The sequence below is a fragment of the Colias eurytheme genome, chromosome 3 (assembly GCF_061535395.1).
Source record: "Colias eurytheme isolate Ceu_HAF_F1 chromosome 3, ilColEury1 Martin Lab GWU primary, whole genome shotgun sequence".
Lineage (NCBI taxonomy): Eukaryota > Metazoa > Arthropoda > Insecta > Lepidoptera > Pieridae > Colias > Colias eurytheme.
The window spans coordinates 6,411,361-6,434,167 of NC_142982.1; the positions used below are offsets into that span (position 1 = coordinate 6,411,361).

The following is a 22,807-nucleotide window of genomic DNA, read 5'->3' on the forward strand; positions in this document are numbered from 1 at the left end:
GATACGAAGAATAAACATTGTGTTTTTGCATTGATTCGAAATTGTTCATTATCAGAGTATGTGTGCATGCATGCGCTGCCTGTGATTAGCTTGTGTTTTGTTGCATGCAGGTCTAGAAGAGCTTCCCAGCAGTTGTCCAGAAGCGCCGAAAGCATCGACCAATCATACAAAAGGTATTGTTCATTTCATTTATTTTGTTTTTCGTCAATGAAATCGTCTCTAGCGCGATGACGGCGGTACGCATCGTTTATGTACAGAGTGTGATTTATATGCATCTAATTTTCTTTTTGCCGCTTTTTTATTAGTGCTAAATATTTGTAAGTGTTGTTTGACCTAATATTTAATTCAAAATGTTGCGATGAATATGAAAGTAAAGATACATGTTTATTTGTGTCGACAAAGCTTTGAAATTTATTTAGATCGTTTGTATTAATTTTGGCCAATTATTCGTGCAATCACCCGAAATTTAACAGTTTAAGAATTTGCACATCAACATCATGGACCATTTATTTACTCGTCACTCGTGGGCCGTGGCGCCGCGCCCGCGCCGGCGAGGGCACTTTAAATTAATGACTTACCTCTTGCTCCCATTTATTTACAAGTCGAAATTACATGAAAATACATATATTAATAATTGTGTTATTTATTTTATGACGCAAAAATCTAGGCAAAGTAAATGTTTATGTTAACACTACTATCTTTTTAGGTTTTGACATTGTTCCATATACCTAATGTTTATGTTTTATCTGTGACTTGCTTTTTATCTCGTCGAGAAGAAAAGTAAATCGGCAAACCTAATAACATGATTTTGTTCTGCAAAAACGTAAACACTTAGTGTCAACTGATAATGTAATGTTTCAGGTCGAAGAGTCGTTCAGTGGACCATGGCTTCGCGCCACCCTTTGACCTGGAGTCACTACGGTCGAAGGTCGAGGGAAGATTTGATGCTGTACAAAAAGGTAATATCAATTGATATTTAACGATATATGTTTTTTTTTCTTTTTGGCACCTCTAAACACAAATTTGACTGCTTTGCCTTGGATAAAATGACGTTATAATTTTGATTTAGGCGTAACGTACATAATATTATGTATCAATTGTAAAAATCAATACGCGCTTGTTTAATCAAGATAATCAGAAGATTTTAAACATTTGCCATTAGTTTATGGCTATCATGATCTCACTATGTAAACATCTGCTTAAGAATGTTTGTATAATTCATTAAGAGGATACACTATGTACACATAATAATTAATAATACATTGTGCATATAAATCATTGCTTTAGTTTTGAAACTGCACAAAAGCGCACAGCACACAAATAAATTGAACTTCCTCTTTGGCCCGGGACTCGTTTATTATACTGAAACATAGGAAAATTCTTATTTATTCATATCAATGTCACTGGAGCAGTACTTGTTATCGCCGGCCGCGGAATGAGGCGGATTCTGGCACAGTCTCATAAATAAACATGCCACTCATAAAGTTAGTGCCCGGTAACGTAAATTATATTAATAAAATTCTCCAAAATATTTATTTGAAATTGGCATCATAGGCTCGAAGCTTCCAAATGAATTTAACCCGATGCATTCGATTTGATATTGATTAGATTGAAACTTTAACAAAATATTATAGTCATCTCAGCTATAATTTCTGTTACATTTTATACCAGACAATTAAATTTTTCGATACTAGAGCATAGTTTGGATAAAGCGGTTATTTTGTAAGTTAAAAGGGACCACCTTTTATACTTTGATAAAAATAATTGTTTTACTTTTTAGTAATTCATAAACACTTAGTACTCCTAACCGTTTGTTCATAAACAAAGGCATGTAGAGTGTAGGTGTAGTGTGAATCACTCAATATACAATTTTCACTTTCCTACGAGCTCTTTGTCTATGATGTTTATTTACATACTGACAGACGTTTCAGAATTTTCATTTTAATTATCACGATTTAATGTAAAGATGATTTATGAATCCGCGCGTGAGTAACGAGTTTATTCAGGGAGGCATGTGACGCTGATGTCACGCCGTTAACCAAATCGATAATAATATGGTAAACTTTATATTTTATTTCCAAACCATAATGATGATCTTGAATATATTGTGCGCGATAATTTGCACATTTATACTGGAACATTGCCAACATATTAATCGTGTATCGTATCTCTATTATAGACGGCAGTTTATGGGTTTTTCCATGTGTTGGGAAGAAAGACGGGAATATTTTTCTGATCTTCAAAGTATGAATGTAGATCGTGAAGTGAGCAGAGCAGTAGTTATCCATTGTGTTTGATACTTATAATTTATGTAGTTTATGATAAGAGATTTCATGTAAATTAAAATTAATACTTATTTATATTAAGCTACCTTACATAAATCATTTTCAAGTTCATAGAAACACTGAATAAAAAAGACATAAGTACATAATAGGATTATTGTCGCAACGACAGCACGCAGTGCTAGCTATAGATCTGCCCTGAGCGATACAGTCAAGTTCAGCTGTATTGATTTGTTTGTCAAAGCCAGGCCTCAGTCAAATCGCCTTTGTCAATATTCAACGCCAACATTAATTACACTGACGCTGGATTGATTTTCGAGATGACTTGTCACGATTTCGCATTTATCACGAAGTTACTCCAAAATGAACTTTTATGGTGCGCGCTTAAGGTACATAAAGCGTAATGCACGTCTCTTTGAAGAACCGTTAGTGTGATAACACCTGAACATGAATGGAGGTTAGTGATCTTCCGTTTTATTCTCAGAAAGTTTAAACGGAATAAATCATCAAATTCCCTGGGAGGAAAATTAAAGGAGGTATTCTTCTGAACCGTAAATGCCGAGATTATTTCCTAAAACTCATGTGATATCCAAATTAATGCCATTAGTTATTCATGAGATCGTTCCTGTTGCGCAGAACTTGTATTTAATCAGCACGTCTGAGGATATCACGTAGGTGTGATTAAAATGTTTGATGATAAAAATTATCCAGACAAAGTTCGTCAAAGTTATTAATCTTAAACACTTTGTATCTTATCAAAAATAACTCGAAACGAGATTCATTTATGCTGAAAGCGGGAACGATTTCGATAATTTTTGATAAGATGTTTATTATATGAAAAATTGGATTTATATTGAATGTATTTTGTTGCAGAAGAGGATGAGCAAGCCAAGCGGTTGCCTCCGCCGCCCCCGATGAAAACTGTGACGTACACGGTAAGCTTTTAATATTATTATATTAATTTGTCCTACTTAATCCGATCAATACGTGCACCCATACGTTACGTCATATCGTTTATTCATTAGTGTATTTGTTAGTTCGATTTATAAAAGAGATCTTCAATCTGTCGACTGTCGTCATTCTTTCCTCCTATAATGATATAACCGCAAGAAGCTTATGTTTAATAAAATTATATTCAGTGACATATTAAAATGGAAAAAGCATTTCATATGAAAATTTATTTAAAAAAGTAAAGCAAAAAAGTATTTTTACTAATACTACTACTTCCATGAAATCCACCACACCAAAGGATATTTGAATTTAGCGTTTCTATATTAAAAGTAATCGAAGAAACCAAAAAAGTAATCCTAATTATGGTAAAATATTTACAATGCAGTTCTATATCCTAATTCTTCTCATTCTGATCGTGATGATCAAATGTCAACTAGTATTGGTTTGTTGACACATGAGTGGCATAAACAACAATGTGATAAATATATCCATCGATCTTAACGTAGATTGAGATGGACTTCAAAGTGCTTTGAAGTTCCATCGGTTTAAAAGTCGATGTTCTTTAGCTATAACAAGTTGTACCCTCGTATCTCACGGTCACCCCGTTGACTCGTCAATTATGCAGCTCTAACCGACTGGATTTGTGTTTTTTCTTTCTTTTTTATGGAACTTAGGCGTAGCATAATAATGTATGTTCGTGTGATTTTCAAAAGTGAATCTTCCCTGACATAAATAAAAGAAGAAGGAAGATGGAATCTCCCTATCTATATTTTCATTTTTCGTAGCCTCGTTCTGGTTTCATTTTTTTTTTCAAATTGTAGTTGTAAACATTACGGTACGACGAAGCTACGTGGGACGAATAGGTACCTCAAAATTTAACAGATTAAAGGGGCAATTAAAACCATTTAACATTTATGTCAGGTCCGAGATCGCGACACGCTGACGTCACTGGCTGCTCGCTTCGACACCACGCCCTCGGAGCTGACCAAGCTGAACCGTCTCGCGACGCAGTTCATATTCCCTGGCCAGACCTTGCTCGTGCCGGATAAGAGGAAAGGTATGTATTGTTAAAGGACTTCCTTTATATTTGGGGATCACGTAATTTGGGCCGTTTATTTTAGTAGGGAAACGTACGACATTTGATGTATACCTAATGAAAACCTTTTGTCATCGTTTTTGTATTGTTGTTGGAATTAATGTATTTTTTTAATTAATTTATCTAATAATCTCTCTCTACCTAGGTACCTATATCATAATATGTACTGTGAAGTAATATAATAAGCTGAAATCGTAGACTGATTTGATATCCGTAAATAGATTTGTTGGTTTGTCTTATCGTGTGTAATATCCGTCTACAACGTAAGACGGAGATAAATGTTATTAGTTTAGGTAATCATTTATTATTAGGTACATAATATCATACGGAATTGTTTTGATAACCTTATTGGGAATATTGGAAAATATATATTATTGAGATAAAAATAAAATTAACAACTATTTACAAACAACAAAACCTGTAATGTCTAAATGGTGATAACGATACAGGAAAATAAGAAGAGATTTCGATTTGCTACTTTCCATGTTATAAGCAATGTTTAAAAAATACAACAAAGTATCCTTTGAACATTTCGATATTGTTTTATTGTTATCAAGATTGAATAAATATGAGCGATAAATTACAAAGGCAGATACAAATGTTTTTTGTTGAATGATTCTGATTATCAAATCCGTTTCCACGAAACGGAAACAGCGTTTCACTCGTGTTGGCCGAGGACTTTGGAATTGTCTCGAGCGCCTGAGATATTGTTAAGAGAATTGCTTTATTGTCATGAAAATTGCTCCACTACTAGGTTAGGGTAAATGAAATGTTTAATATTAATTTATTTCTCTACAATTTACATTTGGTATTTTTATAAGATAGTTATTTATTTTATAAATGTTTTTTTTGTGATATAGTAGAGACATGATAAATTAAGAAGAGGATTAAAATATACATTTTTATATATTAACGGGCTTTTAAAATGTTTCCATGGTCCCATTGTAGCCAGGCATATAAAGGGAAAGTAACTGATACCTAAATGATATATAAAATCTTGTACCTAGAATGTGAGAGCCTGGGATGCTTCATAGATAAACATATTTAATTGTTATTTATAATCGATCAATACATTAATCATTTATTAAATTTAAAAACCACAATCTTAATCTTAACTATAGTATAATCTCTACAATAAAAAAAAATCGTGAACGTACCTAAGTAAGTATATGTAATTAGTAATCTTTGAATTCTAAAATTGCTTACGTCCATTTCTGGTAAACCTTAATCAAATACCGTCAATCCATATCAAGGTACTCAAACCCTATAATATTGTTCAGAGCTCATTGACATAGATTCCGACACCCACAAGCACCTACCGCGGTGATATTTCTTAGCCAATCGCGTCCCCGGCGCTGTACCTAGCCCTCGATCAGATTGAACCGTGACGAATCGTTCAAGTGAAAAACGAATTTGCGCAACTGGCCTTCGGAATTGTTAACGCTGTGCAAATCTCACTATTGTGGATTGCACAGATGTTTCACTCGCGGACTCTTACCGTTTTCTTTTAACCTCCCCGTGTAATTTTGGTTTAGTAAAGGTCAATGTCATATTCGAATAATAAACGAAATCATAACTAGGGTGTGAGTAATGGGTGAGTGGCACGTAACGACTCAAACACATTGCTTGGTCATATTCGTTAATTATATGGTCTTAGATAAATTATTATTGAGCAATAAAATATATTTGTGCTTCCGTTCATATGCTTTTGAAGGCAAACATCTGTTGACCGGCAAGGATACATAGGTTGTTGTACTTTCTCGTGTGTACTTGTACATTCATCAATCATTTTTGCATAACCTTAATTTATTTTTTAGCAAGGACTATTTACAAATATTCATATAAATAAGTCAAATATAAAATGATTTAATGGTTAAACTGAATCAACAATGATAAAATAACCGTGACTTAAAACCCATTAAAACATTTAAAGCCCATTTTATTTTTATTACCTATTATCTCGTATTTCATGAATCGGTATGTACCTACGTGATATTCTTGACGACGATATATTATTTTTAAAGGTACCGTAATTGTCGGTGTTAACTGATTAACGGGCTCTTTATATTCACGTGTAGGTCATGGTCGCGGGCGCAGGCGTAACAGATGCAAAACGATTTGTTAAAACTCGTTTTAAATAAACCCTACATGGAAGCAAAATTTTATCAGAAAAATGAAACCAATTAATAAGTGACATGTAATTTTGCAATCACTAAATTGGTTATTATCATCGTTAATGATAAAATATTAGATTTTAATTGGTGATACAAATAAGTGTATTGCACTAAACATACGATTACGTAATGGCATCTTTTTAACTAAAACGCATCAGCCTCTATGCTGTTGAGGTGTGACGTCGTCATGAAAACATTTTTTTCTATTTGTTCGCTTTACAAATGTTACAACAGTCGTGGCGGACCGCCTGCAAATGCGCCCGCGTCACAGTGCCTCATAGTTTTGTCTATCAATTAGCCGGTATTGTTGTGCCACATAACACGCGATCGCTCTCAACAGCTCTGGTATTTGTGGCCACAATTGCGACGATATGGGCCCAGTTTATCGCATGATAATACGCTGATATAATGTACATTGTATAGCAACAGCTGTTCAAGAATGTTCAGTTTTGAATTCTTCAAGCGTTGGTATCACGGTGCGTTTCGTTTTGCATTCTTATCGGCTATGTTTAGTGGAATTTAAGTGTTTGTACGGTGTTGTATAGTAAAATGTTGATAACTGTGTCTTCAGATGGCGACAAGGAGTCCGATGGCCCGTCTGAGAGCGGAGATAACACGTCGGAATCCACTCAAGGGGCTCCCAGTGAACCCGCACAAGAAAAAGGTAAAGGTTTATTTTAGTAATATACACAATCTTTCTGGAAAAAAAATTTTTAATTTAGTCGTAGTTAATGTGACGGAAAATAACCTTAAAAAAGTCATTAGCGCGCAAAATCTAACTGCTTAATTGGTCAAGCAATTACCAATGTTTTATACAATTGTGAACCTCCTCTGCAAGTTTAAATAATTTACAATTCATGACATGCCATCTATCATCATAATGCAGCTTATAATTTTTGGATTTACGTAATTCACCCGTCTTCATGTAAACGATTGAATGAAAGTAGCGTGATATTTGTTTAGAAAAACATGCAAATATGCGACGTGGTTGTATTGTTATTTTGTTATCGCGACACTTCAAGGAAAACTTTTTATCAGCCACCTACTTTTGTACCGGCATGTTAGGTAGAGTCAAATATTTAAAGAAAAATAATATCAAGCTAGTATAAACGACATAATTATACGAAATACCCGAGATTCTTATATAAAATTTAGCACTTTGAGAATTATAAATTATATTTATACGAAAATCTATCAGATTTAAAAGAAATCAAATAAATTCTAAAGTTCTATGAAATCTCTAGAACAACAATAAATAATTGTAAGAGTTGATTATTCTTATTATGTAAATAACATGAATTATGGTCCCCTTTTATTTCGCCTATTGTAGAGCCATTTTAATAGGCAACATTTGACAAAATTCAACAACGTAACCTAGTAACGGCGACATAGAATAATACATATATGTTATTTCGTTTTGTTAGAACTGCACATTTGCTTAACTTTTTTTTATTACGATTACAATATATTTATGATAATAATGATCGATACAAGTAATTTTAAGATTTAATTTTACTGATAAACCATTTTAAACATAATAAACAATTTCTGATTTAAAGAACTGATGTTTCAAGTCCGTATCGATTAATTTTCTTTAATCGATGTTTCTATGCAGGCTACCTCTCTTCGAAGATAAAATTGATAGACGTCAAATGTTGCCTATTAAATTAGCTCGAATATAGGTGCTTTATATTCCTCTTTATAATAAAGTTCTATTAATAAATTATTTTAAAACTCTTACAGAAATATTGGATAGTCTGAGGCCTGGATCGCCCGAAGCGCCTGCGAGCAATGCGCCGCAGCGATTCCTCAAGATCAATGTTCGGCACATTACTGATGGACAGGTAATATTCATAATATTTATAAAGTACTTAACTTTCCGCCCAAAACTTTATCCTGACTACGTGGAAAATAAATTCCTAAGGGAGTGATACGTTTCCCGCGATATAAAGTAATCTATCTCTTTAGCCTCCTAACTATCTTCGACACAAAAATCACACCACAAAATCGTTCCGTTTCGAAGTAAAGATTATATAGCACTTAAAGTTTTATTTCAATTCCAAGTAAAAGGAATCCGCACATGAGGCATGTAAATACAAAAGTGTTACAAGCGTTTTTAAAGTTTTTAAAAATTAATTTCAGTGGATAATAAAATAAATATAACAAAACTTCTTTATTTCTTTGTTCTACTCAAGTTCTTCTTTGTTGTAAATACTAAATACACTCTTACAATTAAAATGCAATTAAATTCTAAAATTAAGGTATTGCATGCAGTGGCATATAAACAACAACATGTAGCTTATTAATATATCAGATCTCATTAACAAATCAAATTCATATAAAAAGATTATTTCTGTTCTTAGAATCAAAATTGTTACTTTTCATTAAATTATAAATAACTTCAATCAATTGTAGGAAAAGTGGATTATGTGTTATCAGTTGAATTTCGTGATCATTGAATTTTAACAACGTTGGTAAGCGTGACTTGCTATAATCTGGGTTCCAACCAGAATATTTATTACATAGAACTTGATTCAAATTTCATAATATTAGTTATTTGTAGTGTAACTTAATTACTGTTAGGTATTAATGAGGTCAATTGAATTACATATTTTTTATTGTTATTGTCCTACCGTTTACGTTGATTGTTAAGATACTTAAAGATATGGGTATAAGTATCGTCAAAACATTGCACAATATGATACACAATATAACCCATTAACTGTGAGCTTAAAAAAATATACCGGCCGAATTGAGAACCTCCTCTTTGTTTTGAAGTCGGTTAAAAACTAAAAGATCTAAATAATAAATATAAAATATATCTTACGATTTAAGTACTTACGATTTTATGAATACTTTTATTTATCGCCCATTTAGACCGTTGACAAAATGACTAATCACTCTAGCGTTAGTTGACAATTATAATTTATAATGACATTGTACACGAAATGGTTATAAATAATTGTTAGAAGTAATAAGTTTTTATTATCTTCGTAGACAAACGCTCGGTAAATCTTTAAAATGTCCACACTGAATAAATGAAGACAGGTCTATTTTGTTTTACAATACGTTTGTTATGCTAATCTTTGATGCATCATCGGCGTATCGATCGTAATAATACCAAATGATTTATTTTCTGATACAAAAATATATCGCATGTTTTTGTCCTTTTAACATCGTAGGTTTCTCTAACCGGGCCAAGGCCCTACAATACAATACTTCAGTATATTTCTCACATATTAATAATTAATGAGCGATACCATCTGCATCGTACTGATGGTATTGCCAATCTGTTTGAACTTATGGTGTTACAATGAAAAGTACAAATTTGAATCAAGCATATGTGTATCCTCAGGGTGTTGTCTCCGGCGTGCTGCTAGTCACACCGAATGCAGTGATGTTCGACCCGAACGTATCGGACACGCTGGTGATGGAGCATGGGCCAGAGTCGTACGGTGTGATTGCGCCCATGGAATACGTTGTCAATGCGGCCATATTCTACGACATCGCGCACATGCGCACACATGGACCAGACCACAACGCGCACAAGTACGAGCAAATGTAAATGATGACCGTTTCATATTAATAACATAGGAAGTCAAAATATTACATTAAAGAAACATTTCATTTTTGTTTCGCTTCTACGCTTCGTAAATTAAAATAGAAACTATTGCGTATTGTAGAAGCAAATTTTTAGCTTATCGCAAATTATATCGCGAAAACAACATGACTCATAAATTAAAAATGAATTGTTTTGATTTCAGAGCGGAGCAAGCTGAAATATATTACATGAGTAAAGCTGATCATTCCCCAGGCAAAGACTCGCTTCTAGTCAAAGTAAGTTACACAATTATTTTTTATATTCTTATGAAACAATTTCTTTAAAAAAATATCATGCTTAATAAATAATATGCACAACACTTCTTTAGCCGTAAAAATATTTTGTTTTTAAATCTTCATCACTAGTTTGTTTTTAGACTTCTTTAGGCGCGTTGAGAGTATGATTTCAAGGTAGGTACATCGACGATTTTTGTAACTTGCCAGAAGAAACTTGCAAGAAGTTTCACTTCTGACGCGTTTGCTTGGCAGATGCTTTTTTTCGATATTACCTTCGAAAAAAAATATATGATATATACATAATATCATATATTTTTTTTATTGATATTTATTAATTTATGTATTGAATGTGACCAGGATGAGACATTCCCCGAGCTGCAGGCGGCGAGCGGGGAGGGCGAGGGCGGGGAGGAGCGGCCCGCGTCCACGGAAGAGGAGCGCGGTGGAGCCGCCTTCCCCAAGGCGTTCGAGCGGGACCTAGTCACGCCTACCGCTTTGCAGGTAATATATATTTTTTTTTTATTAAGTATCGAGATGTTTTAATTTTCTATGATAGTACAATATATATCAAATTCAGTGTAACTTGAATCAATTTAATTAAACTTACAGCAACAGACCACTGAAGAAAGGCGGAAATCCCTGTTGGATCAACACTGGGCCATTCCAAGCAAGGACAGAATGTCAATTGACCAAGGAAGTGAGGTAAAAGTTATAACGCTTACGGTTTATTCAGTCTATTTACAAGTTTGTTTTTTTATTTTTTACTGTATTTGTTTTTTTTTTTCTTAATCCGTACTTTGACATTACATCATTTTATAAAATTAAACTAAATACATAATTCATTTTCATTTAAAATATTTCCCAGGTGTCGTCAAGCGCGGATCACGGCAAGGAGGAGAGTCTCGAAGTGTCGATGGCTGAGGGCGGCGAGTGCGTTGAGGGCGCGGAGGGATCGGACGCGGAACGTGCGCCCTCCGCAGCTGAAGGGGAAGACGCCGCGCATCTTGTTAAACTGTCCTACCACGACTCGGGGATAGATATACGCGACCCGATGCTGCACGTCGCGCCTAATACGTCGAAGAAGGTAATGGTCTGTTTTTGAAATTCGAATTTGGAATTTTGATTAGTTTTAAGTCTGACGGGGAAGACGCGGCGCACCTCGTCAAACTCTCCTACCACGACTCGGGGATTGACATACGTGAATAGTTTTAATATCGGTGGGGAAGACGCCGCGCATCTCGTCAAACTGTCATACCATGACTCGGGGATAGACATACGCGATCCGATGCTGCACATCGCGCCTAATACGTCGAAGAAGGTAACGATTCTTTGTGTAATTTGAATTTCGAATTAAAATTAATAGTTTAGTGTTCGTCGGGGAAGATGCGGCGCACGTCGTCAAGCTGTCAACTAGAAATACGCTTCCCGTCGTGCCACGGCGAAAAAGTAAACTTTTTTCCAATTCGAATTTTTATAAGTTTTGACGTTACATATATGCGTACGAGAAGACGAAGAAGAATTGTTAGAAGGTATATAGGCAAAAAACGATGCATTTAATATGAATGTACTTATATGTGTATATATTTAAAAAATACATCTTGACGATCACAGTATAATATGTTTGCATATAAATATTAGTGTCGGTTCAACTAAACTTTTTGTTGACATACAAAGTAATTTTCTAGGAATGTCTGCACCACGAGGACTATTACCATGAAATAGAAACAATATACGAGTCGTCTAGCGAAGAGTCATACGACATCCATTGTGACGTCACGTATGAAGAGCATTTTTTGAAATGTTTCTCTTTAGACCATCATATGGTGAGGAAATAAGTGGACATAGTATTTGGTGGTTTATATGTGTTGATCTCTGAGGAAATGGTTGGTGAATGCAAATCTTATTCCAACTTATAGTATCGATTTATTCTTCTGTTGCGTTGAACTACGTGGTCTTCTTATTTCTATCGTGAAGTGACTTTTAGTCGTGATGTTTATCTCATAAGTTAGTGTATTCTCTATTCTCTATTTTCGATGTTTTGTCTTAGTTATTTATTGTAATGGTGCAGGTTTTTTGTACGTTTATTATTTATTGTTTTAATTAATGAACTGAATGATTAAATCATCATAATAATAAATAAAAGTTCATTCACAAAAGTCAGACTTACTACTTAGCTTTAATATACAGACATCGTTGTGTGTATATTAAAGCTTATAAATTCTAACGAACATAGAACCCTATACGAGAACTTCTGTTCGAAATTCGAACAATAATCATATCCACATCCAGGTACAGCCAGTATACCTATACACGTTTAACAAACCACATATGATCGTCTAGGTATACAGCGACGCAGACATAGTGCTATCAGCGGATTGGGTCCCACCCGTGTGCCTACCGCGAGGCGAACCGCCGCTCTCAGCGCCACCGCTTGGGGAAAACGAGCGGGCGCAACGCAAACCAGCTGCCGTGTCGTTCTCGCTCGATGGCACCCAGAAGGACGATCCTACTAAACCGGATAAGAAGAATAAGGTAAAGTGAAACATATTGCTGTCTTGATGCTCATTAAATATCCTCACAATAAATGGTTATGAAGAAGAGAGAGATCTTTTGAAGTGTATTTCAAATGATATTGCAGACTTCATTTTTTATATCTGGTTTATCCTATTATGTATTATGTCTCCTACAGGCAGACAGACTAGCCTGCTTTTATGGGTTAATAACCGATCGTTTATTCCTCTTGCGATTAACGCTCCATTGTTTGCTATTCTCATAAAAGATTAGCGGCAGATAATTTTCTAAAGTTATCAAAATATGACAAATCTATTTGGTGCATATAAACATAATATCTTTTTAGACAAAAAGACAGTCATTTTTAATCTTCATTGCTATTTATTTTCTAGATATTCAATAGTATTTTATGTTGTTATAGATGCTTAAACGTCTTTCGTATCCACTATCATGGGTGGAGGGTCTGACCGGTGAAGGACAAGCGACTGGACAGACGTCACAGAGTGACTCTTTACCTACTTCAGCCGATAGCCAGCATTCTACGAGCGTATTCTCCAAAGTATTTAATAGGTATGATAAAATATCGACTTTTTATCTTTCTCTAATGTGGTGGCAATTACTTGTTTACTAACATAACACTGTGAACATGGAAACTTTATTGGAATTGATAAATGGTGCTTTAAATAATTGTATTTTGGGGATGTATCGATAAAGTCTTAATATGTTCCAATATATCGGAAACATAAAAAGATTTTATGGATACGAAATAAAGTTGAAGGATTTTTTATGAACCACACGTAATACATTATGCATTGCCATTTTGTATGCACTGGCTATGAATAATGTATTAATGTAATTTTGATAAACAAAGGCGCCTCCGGGCCAGGTATTAACATTTCGAATACAATCGAAACGAATCGAACATCAAGCAAAACGTACCAATAACGCACACATATACACATGCTCTAAATTAATATGGCAATTCAAAATTTTTCCCCCTGCTACCGTGGATGCTAACCGGGATCGTCCGTTACGAACTCCGCTCTGTTCATTGGTGTAGCTCGCCAATGAACCTAGTCGAGTTCGGTACTGGTTTGTTCCTGAGTAAGACTCCGTCGGAGGAGATGCCGCACGAGACTCTATCGGGGTACGTGAAGAGACGCCGCTCCAATATGTGTTGCCTTCAACCCGTAGACCATAGTGACACGCTCCCCAAAACTTACCTTGAGCTTTACGGCCGGTCGTTAGTATAGATCCCGTCTCACAGAAGCAGCAACAGCTTGTTATGAGTCATTCATAGACTTTCACAATTTTCAACAATTTCATTGGTGTAAATCTTTTTTGGTGTGGTCGGTCTAAAAATATGATTACATTTGTAAATTTTAATTTGCACGTCGATTACGTCGAGACATAATTACTATACATTTGATGTGAAAGTAACTACACTACAGAAAAAATTGTTGCCAGTTTCTGTGAGATGGCTTATGATAAAGATTCATTCATTTAGACGTGACTGTTGTTTCTGACAATTAGATCAGGAAAATAGTAAGAATAATGATTGATAACTGTTTAAAGTAGTATGTAGATACAAAAAGTCACATTGTTTCCATAGTGTATTTTCAAAAAATATTTGTTAATTGGTGATTCCGGTCGTGTCAGTGTGGTCCTAACAATCAGCCTATTGTTCGTGACTTCACTTTATGTTTCTAGGCCTTCCCACCGGTTTATCTTTTTATCTCGTCTTGTATTGTGAAAATTGCATTTTGAATTAGTCTTTTTCTTCAATAAGAATACTGCCTTAAAATATATTTTTTACTTTTATCAGTGCTGGTTCAAAATGCAATGCGCTTACCTCTTTGTAAATCGATCGCTGAATGGCATGTGGTATATGTGTTAGGCGATACAGAATAGTTATTGTGAAGTTTAGTATAGTATCTTGAGCACTAGCGGTGTGGTGACACGACACGCTTTCTAGATAAGATCAAAAATTTCCTTGGCTCGACGTATATTGGCACAAATTTAATCTTATTATATCATATTGGATGTTTATTGTTGTGGGTTATAAGTTAAAATTTGTTTTTAACTCAATCACAGTTAATAAATTTTCAATAGATCTATTTCAACTTTTGTATTTGCTATGGCGTGCCTCTGTCTTACCGCTCTTTCAAGAAACGTTGTCTCATGTCTTTAAGGTTGTGACTCGAGTTTATGTGTTCATCATTCACTTTTCTAACATATTGGCACCCTCTATCTGTTTCGTTACAAATTGGAGCATGTTAAGATATAAGTAAACTGAGAATAACTGTGATTTCTTACAGGAGGAGATAATGATGTTTTATTTACAGCTTACTATTAAATGATAACATTTATATTAGTTTTGTGTTTAACGTTCAATAAATACTTTACGAAAGTATTTATCTCGTGGGAAACAAGGTACTGGGTTAATTTATTCTTGTCCAAATTTTTATTATGGACTCTTTATTGTAACTGATTCTATTGCATTACATTAACCGTATGTTATAGCAAGCGTAACTTTTGTTTTTCCGTCTATTTAAGAGATTCTATCAGTAAGCATTGAAAAACTAAAACAACAAGAAGAATCAGCAACAAAAAAACATTAGAATTAAAAAATCTTGCTATAACATAGTAAATTATATACTTGGACGATTTTTTTTTAATGTTGAGTGATAATGCGCAGGCGCAGCTCACTGGGCGGTTTCGGGCGTTCTCACACAAAGTCTACGAGCAGCGTGCCTCAGCCAAAACTCGACTACAGGAGTATGGTGTCCGTCGACGACATGCCAGACCTGTTCGCATCTTTTGATAGTGCGTATAATATTATGTTTTATATTTCTGATATGTGAATTAACTAGTATAGTATTTAGAACAATAAATTGTCATAACGAAATTTTACATTTATGTATTCGTTTGAAAATAAATGTATAATTATAGTTTAATACAAAGAAAAAGACGTTTAATACCAAGAACAACAGTTGAATTACTAGATATTATCTCAAAATATTGTCACTAATACCGCTATTTAATGGAGTTTACTGTAGTGTTTACACAATATTAACAGACATTTGCATAAAGATAAAACAAAAGGTGCTAATTTTCTTCAACATTTGACCTATCACCTTACTACAGCAAAAAATGATGGTGTTAAATATTAAAAATATTTTTCAAAGTAAACACTTTGGTGGTATAATACAAAAACTATCATCACACTTCTAATTTAAATAAGTAAATTATAAATAAATGAATTGTTTTTTTTTTTAATTTTTGATTTAGGTTATCTTATAAAAAGTAGTGTTTTGAAACTAAAAATTAATATTAAGAGAAGTACATTTTTTTTTTTCAATATAAACGTATTTCCCCCCGCAGAATTGATCCCGCGACCGGCCCGAGCATCGGACGACCCGCCGCTGTACCTGCGGCTGCGCATGGGCAAGCCGGCGGGCCGCCCGCTGCCGCGCTCCACGCAGCTCATGTCGTACGGCCGCAAGCGCATGAAGCCCGAGTACTGGTTCGGCGTGCCGAGGAATAGGTGCGCGATTTGTTTTTTTTTTTGACCGGGCCTTTATAGGGCTTTTTTTTTATTTTATTCAAAAAATTTCAGAGGTAAGCAAAAAAGGTTGGTTTTTTGACGATTTTTAAAGCGGGATCGTCTCTTATGAGTTACGGGGACTCTGTGGTCTGCCTCTGCATTATATTATGTACTAGCGGTCCGCCCCGGCTTCGCCCGTGGTACATATTTATGTTTTCTCTACATAAGAACCATCCTGGTACTTCAAGGAATATAATAAAAAAAAAGAATTATCGAAATCGGTCCACCCGTTCTCGAGTTATGCGCTTACCAACACATTTTGCGATTCATTTTTATATATTAGATTATGAAATACTGTTCCATTGGTAAATCTATTGCGCTTAATATCTTCTATGTATAATTATTTTTATGTGCAAGTAGGTAATTCATCTTCTATATCCTGAACTTTTTATACCGACGCTAGATTTTTACAAAATCGATGATGTTCAGTTCTATTAAAATCATAACAAGTAATGTTTACCCAGTCTATAAATATCTAAGTTTTTACCATCATAAATGGATGTAGATAATTGAAACTGGTTAGACTGTTGTGGCGTATAAATGTTGGAACATATGACATGGTCTGCATATAAGGAAGTGCTATTGACACTCAGCATAAAAACTGACTGATTTATTTATGTTTTGTCTCTGTATCGTTAATCGTAGAGAATAGCATGAATTGTTCACATATTTGTGAGTACAGATTGTTTGTAAAATATTGCAATTTATTTTAATTTCCATGTGTTTATATAATTATCTTCTTAAATTGCATATTTATTTTCAAAGTCGTTTTAAGGAACTTTTTTTGTGTCATATAGTCTCTGCCAAGTATTAGCAGTATAATTTCAATCATTTGTGATTGATTTTTAAGTAGCATATGAAATCAATTTTGATCTTGCTTACGAATAGCCTATTAATGATGACAATGATGGTGACGAATGTTTGTGTCGGCTTATTAAACACAAAAGTGACTGACTAACTGACTGTTCTATTAAAGCACAGCCCAAAATACAAAATAGGTTCGATCGTGCGGAAATTTGGCATGCAGATAGCCGGTAGGCAAGGGATAAAATAGGGGATGAAAGTTTGTACCATGAAAAATTATTTTGACCACGAGGACGAAGTTGTGGGCAACAGCTAGTAGGATGATAATTTTTATAGGAATGATGAAGATGTTGATGATGATGATGAATGTTGTACAGGGTGGACGATCTATTCAAGTTCCTCACACACTGGGTGCCCGACCGGTACGGGCCGCTTGGTGATGTAGCGGCGCGCGGCTACGAGCTCATCGATAGCGACACTGAATGGGATGATGATGAAGTGAAACCGGGGCAAAAGGTAGGCGAGAAGTTTTATAGTTTATGTTTATTTATGACTAGCTGCTTCGCGCGGTTTCACCGGATAAATGAACTATCTAACACCGAAAGAATTTTTCAAATCGGACCAATAGTTCCTGAGATTAGCGCGTTCAAACAAACAAACTCTTCAGCTTTATAATATTAATATAGATAACTTCAATATAAATTTATATTCTTGTGTGTCAATTTCAATATTCACTTGTACCTACCTACCTTGTACAGTATCTACTTTAATATCTGCACTTTTACCCATGAAATTTTATTAATACGTTTGTCTATTTTAACTTCAATATCAATTTGTATTCTTGGACCTAAAGTATCAAGAGATACATCTACGTCCTTATCTTTTTTTTAATCTGAACTTTCATATGCTATGCCTAGATGTTCATCTTCACTTTCTACTACACCTGGATCTATATTTTCATTTAATTTATTTATTGTACGTACATCTACTAGTATTTCGGTATCTAAAGTTCGAAATAAAATAATATAAGAGGAATTTTTTGTATCTGTATTGAAAAATCTTAAAAAATACTATTTCACTCCATGATCAACGAATACATTTTAGAATAAAATTAGTTCGTATTAGACACCAGTCAACTTGAATACGCTTGAACCACAAGGCATCTTCCTTCTTAGTAGGTAATTAATGTTTTATGAACATGTTTCATTTGAACGCGCTCTGTGACTTGTACTTTATGCATCGATATTATATTTTGTAATACAATGTTGACTTTAAAGTTAAATCCTACCTTTAATAAATTACACAAAAATCCAAAAATTCTCAAAAGAAGGACAGCGAAAGTCGTTTATTGCAGTTATTTAACTGTCGGATTAAATATGATAGTTGTGTATCTAATATAGACTGATAATTGGGTTATTCATACTTCGTTTCTGATAAATTATAAGCAGTTATTTTAGTATATCACCGATACGGCCGTAACCTTGACTCGAACGTAATACATAATAATACACGAACATAGTATATTGTAGCTAATTGTATCGCGCTAAATCAACAATTAGCTTGACACGCGACTCCGCCTTTATCGCGACATCACTCATCAAGATAACTGCTCCCGTTTGTTAGATCAGATACTAGATATACTATACATCTTAATTATTGCAGCCTCTACACATCTATATTATAAAAACTTGAGCCTCATATAGCACATGCTTAAACAAGTGTGAATATATTTTGTAAACTAATCACGTTTTTAATTATTCATACGCTAGAACACCTCGACTTAGGTAAATATTATAATTATGCGTTGTACTTAAACAAATAGGTATATAAATGTTTCTACGCAGTTCGAATGCAATACCGGTTTCAAACAAAACATTGCAGATTCCATTGCAAAATACATCTATCAGTGACAGGTTGAGATCGTTAATCCTTAATATAACAATATATAATATAATACATACCAATAGAAACAATATTATTGTTTTGTTGCAGGAACGCGCCGGCAGCACTGGAGATGTATCTGACCTTACGAGAGAGTCATGGGAGGTAAGACTTATAAACTATACCTACTTATATTACTGCTTAAAGTCAATATTTTATTACTTTTGTATTATGATTTGTGATTAACAAATAACGCTTTCTATTCTAACACATCACATTCCACATTACGGTACATATTAAACAACGATAGGTTTGTTGTATTGCGTGTTTTATCGTGATAAATTTGTGCAACAAACAAAGGCGCTATCTTTAAATTAGATTCATTACCACACAAATATAATGTATCAAATATCTATAAATGAATAACAGACAATGAACAATATACCTTTTAATTTTACTCGCGTGCAATGCTTTCGTATACCTACGTAACATAAATGTGTATGCGGGAAAGTTTCGTTTTCTAATTGAACATGAGCGCACGATTTTTTATGAATTAATCTATTTTGCCCGCTCAATAAAAGGGCTATTGATATATCGAACTAATTAATTTCGATAAGTTAATAAGTCGTTCAGATAATCAGGTAATTGATTTTGAAAATCTGAGCGCTGTCTTTATTGTACGATAGCGTCGTTAATAGGTTCGATGGATACACGTGTTATCTAGATGAACCTTAGTATTTGTTTATCGCTATAACACATTTATTTTAGGATATCTTTACATATCGTAAACATACTTTGCACATAAACTCTACATGTGACACGTTTTATTGCCATCGTCTAGCGGAAGAATTAATAGATATGTCTGATATAACAAAACTGTAATGAATAACGCGATTGCGTAGCTGCTGAAGGCGCCCTACGTGAAAATATATTCGATAATGAAGAGTCAAGCCGAAGCGCTGGGCGATTCGCTCGGGGAGGAGCCTCAGCCCGAGGTACTATAGCGCTTTACAGCAACGCTAGAAGTTACGATGTTTGTTTTTGTCATAACTCGTAGGGGTGTTAGATGATGCACGAAGCTAAACGCCCATGTGATGAACGCGCGTTTACGAACACGTCAAGGCGTCGATTCCTTCGCTCCTTTTTAATAATTAACGTCACTTTATGGACCCTTGATAGGACACCATAAATGTGCAGTTATATGGTTTAATGCGTTGTTCATATTAATATCGAATTAATATGATTGGATATCCAAGTACGGACGCGAGCCTTGGTGTGTTCTTACTATCTGTATGCACTTCTAGATACCTATGCACAATCCTGTAGGATTGCAAGATTATTTCCCCACTTTAAACCCTGTTATGATGAATGTACATTGTTTATTCTTTCTGTTTTATTCGTTAAAAATAATTGTATAATAAAAGAAGTTGCTCTTTCAACATCCTCTTATTTCGTTTTCCTTTTAGTTTGTGCAATATTTTTAACAATTTATAATCATGTTCGTAATATATAAGACGATGACTATGCATATTTGTGAACATATTTCACATATAAAAATAAACATTCGATCATCAAAAGTAATAATGGCATTGCTTTAATTTTATAAATATTGCGTGTGTCTGTTCATTTCGTATGTTCATAGTGACGTTTCCAAATATACACTCGTTAGTTAATTCTAGGGAACAATAGATGACGCCGCGATCGTCACGTAACCACTGGCATACGCGTCACTGGTTTTTATTTTGTCTGTATTTAATTACATTTTTATTTGTCTAGACTTTAAATAATTAGGGGTGTAATGGCTGTCTACCATCTATCAGCCAAAGCCAACCTCACCTGCTCGCGGTGCACCCTGCTGATCAACGAACGAGGCTCTGGTGACAAACACTTACAGTGGTAGAGCTACAGTTACTTATATAATCTATAAGTAGCACGAATGGGCGGTAGCTCGTCCGGGGTGGAACCACTGTCTCGCAGAACACCGGCGTGAAGTTTTTCATCTTAAAAGCGTTTCGCATAGGTAAGCGAGATAACCGGGCGCCCATCTCTCCCTTCCCCTCTCTCTTTCAATGGCAGCGGAATTAAATAGATATATACCCCAGGAGGGTACCAGCACTCATCGTGCAGGAGAATCCCTCCCTGAGCTCTCTGGTTCAGGCTGCCCAGTGTATTCTGGGGTGGGCAAAATTTCGCACAAATCACCTTCTACCCGGACTTATAGGAACAAACATCGTCCCATACCCTCCCCCACACTTCATGTGGATTTCTGCAACGTGAGGGGTTTGCACTCAAACATGAATGCCGTTCACTTTCACCTGGAGACCACGAAACCGGCATTACTCTTCCTAACGGAAACTCAAATCTCCTCTCCACCCGATACCTCCTACCTCCATTACCCTGGCTACAGCCTTGAGCATAAGTTCCTGCCACGTGCCGGTGTATGCGCGTACATCCGAGAGGATTTGTGTTTTCGTCGCCTTGGGAATTTTGAAGTAAAGGACCTATCAATATTATGGCTGCGTTTAGATTGTGACGACCACCCCCGCATCTATGCGTGCCTCTATAGGTCCCATAGTGGTAACCCGGAGATCAATAAACTTATTGAGCACATGGAATCCGTGACAGATCACATACTCCGTGAGATCCCTTCTGCTGAAGTCGTGATACTGGGCGATTTCAATGCCCACCACACAGAATGGCTAAACTCTCGTACGACCGACCACGCAGGGAGATCTTTCTATGAGTTCGCCATTGCTTATGGCCTGACGCAACTAGTGCCCTCGCCTACACGAGTGCCCGATGTGGAAAATCATTTACCTTCCCTGTTAGACCTCCTGCTAACTTCTCACTCTGAAGGCTATCAGGTTAGAGTTGATGCTCCCATCGGCTCGTCAGACCATTGCCTAGTACGATGTGTAGTGCCAATAACGTACTGTCGCCGCCCACCTTGTGCGAGTTCTCGTCACTTATGGCACTTCAAGTCGGCGGATTGGGACGGGATGCGCACATTTTTCTCATCGTATCCCTGGGACAGAGTTTGCTTCTTAGAAAAGGATCCTAGCGCATGTGCCGAAAGTGTTGCTGATGTATTATTGCAGGGCATGGAACTCTATGTCCCTAGCTCGAAGGTTCCCATCGGCGGCAAGTCTAAGCCCTGGTTTGGTGGCTCTTGTAAAGCGGCAGCTCGCGATAAACAAGAATGCTACCAGGCCTGGGTTGCTGGTTTAGCGTCTAGTGATCCAAATTCTCGAACACTTAAAAAGAAGTTTAACTCTGCCTCAAGAGCCTTTAAAAGAGCGATTGCGAAAGCGAAGTCGGAGTATATTACCAAACTTGGGGAAAAACTAGCCCGACTTCCTTCTGGAACGAAAGCTTTTTGGGCTCTCGCCAAGGCCGTACAAGGCAACTTCTGTCGCCCATCTCTTCCATCCTTACACATGGAAAATGACCAGCTAGCACACACGGCAAAAGAGAAAGCCGATCTTCTGGGCTCTCTTTTTGCAGATAATTCTACTTTGGAGGACAAGGGTAATCCACCACCTCATATACCGCACTCTAAATGCTCTATGCCGGAAATCCGTTTCACGCAGAAAGCGGTACGTAAAGCCCTTCTTTCTTTAAACGTGAACAAGTCATGCGGTCCGGATGGTATTCCACCGATTGT

General features: G+C 35.6%; 1 protein-coding gene and 1 long non-coding RNA gene across 13 annotated transcripts in view; both read left to right on the plus strand.

Moving 5' to 3' along the window:
* The window catches only part of mtd (TLD domain-containing protein mustard), a 104,209-nt gene that overhangs the window by 60,806 nt on the left and 20,596 nt on the right, over nucleotides 1–22,807 (plus strand). For 5 of the 12 annotated variants that reach the window (XM_090119704.1, XM_090119695.1, XM_090119696.1 and 2 more), the window contains 18 exons: nucleotides 111–173; nucleotides 862–959; nucleotides 3,156–3,217; nucleotides 4,155–4,290; nucleotides 7,075–7,167; nucleotides 8,247–8,347; nucleotides 9,859–10,064; nucleotides 10,268–10,340; nucleotides 10,698–10,841; nucleotides 10,950–11,042; nucleotides 11,206–11,424; nucleotides 12,681–12,872; nucleotides 13,273–13,421; nucleotides 15,550–15,677; nucleotides 16,236–16,398; nucleotides 17,640–17,778; nucleotides 19,255–19,308; nucleotides 20,046–20,138. In XM_090119704.1, coding sequence (XP_089975830.1) covers nucleotides 3,197–3,217; nucleotides 4,155–4,290; nucleotides 7,075–7,167; nucleotides 8,247–8,347; nucleotides 9,859–10,064; nucleotides 10,268–10,340; nucleotides 10,698–10,841; nucleotides 10,950–11,042; nucleotides 11,206–11,424; nucleotides 12,681–12,872; nucleotides 13,273–13,421; nucleotides 15,550–15,677; nucleotides 16,236–16,398; nucleotides 17,640–17,778; nucleotides 19,255–19,308; nucleotides 20,046–20,138 — 2,004 coding nt within the window. In that variant the 5' untranslated portion in view covers nucleotides 111–173; nucleotides 862–959; nucleotides 3,156–3,196. The remainder of the gene's footprint in view (nucleotides 1–110; nucleotides 174–861; nucleotides 960–3,155; nucleotides 3,218–4,154; nucleotides 4,291–7,074; nucleotides 7,168–8,246; nucleotides 8,348–9,858; nucleotides 10,065–10,267; nucleotides 10,341–10,697; nucleotides 10,842–10,949; nucleotides 11,043–11,205; nucleotides 11,425–12,680; nucleotides 12,873–13,272; nucleotides 13,422–15,549; nucleotides 15,678–16,235; nucleotides 16,399–17,639; nucleotides 17,779–19,254; nucleotides 19,309–20,045; nucleotides 20,139–22,807) is intronic. The other 7 variants (XM_090119705.1, XM_090119701.1, XM_090119702.1 and 4 more) reach the window with 5 other exon arrangements.
* On the plus strand, nucleotides 11,432–12,347 carry LOC149909645 (uncharacterized). Its single transcript, XR_016458590.1, has 2 exons — nucleotides 11,432–11,658; nucleotides 12,026–12,347. It is a non-coding gene; the product is annotated as an uncharacterized LOC149909645 (long non-coding RNA).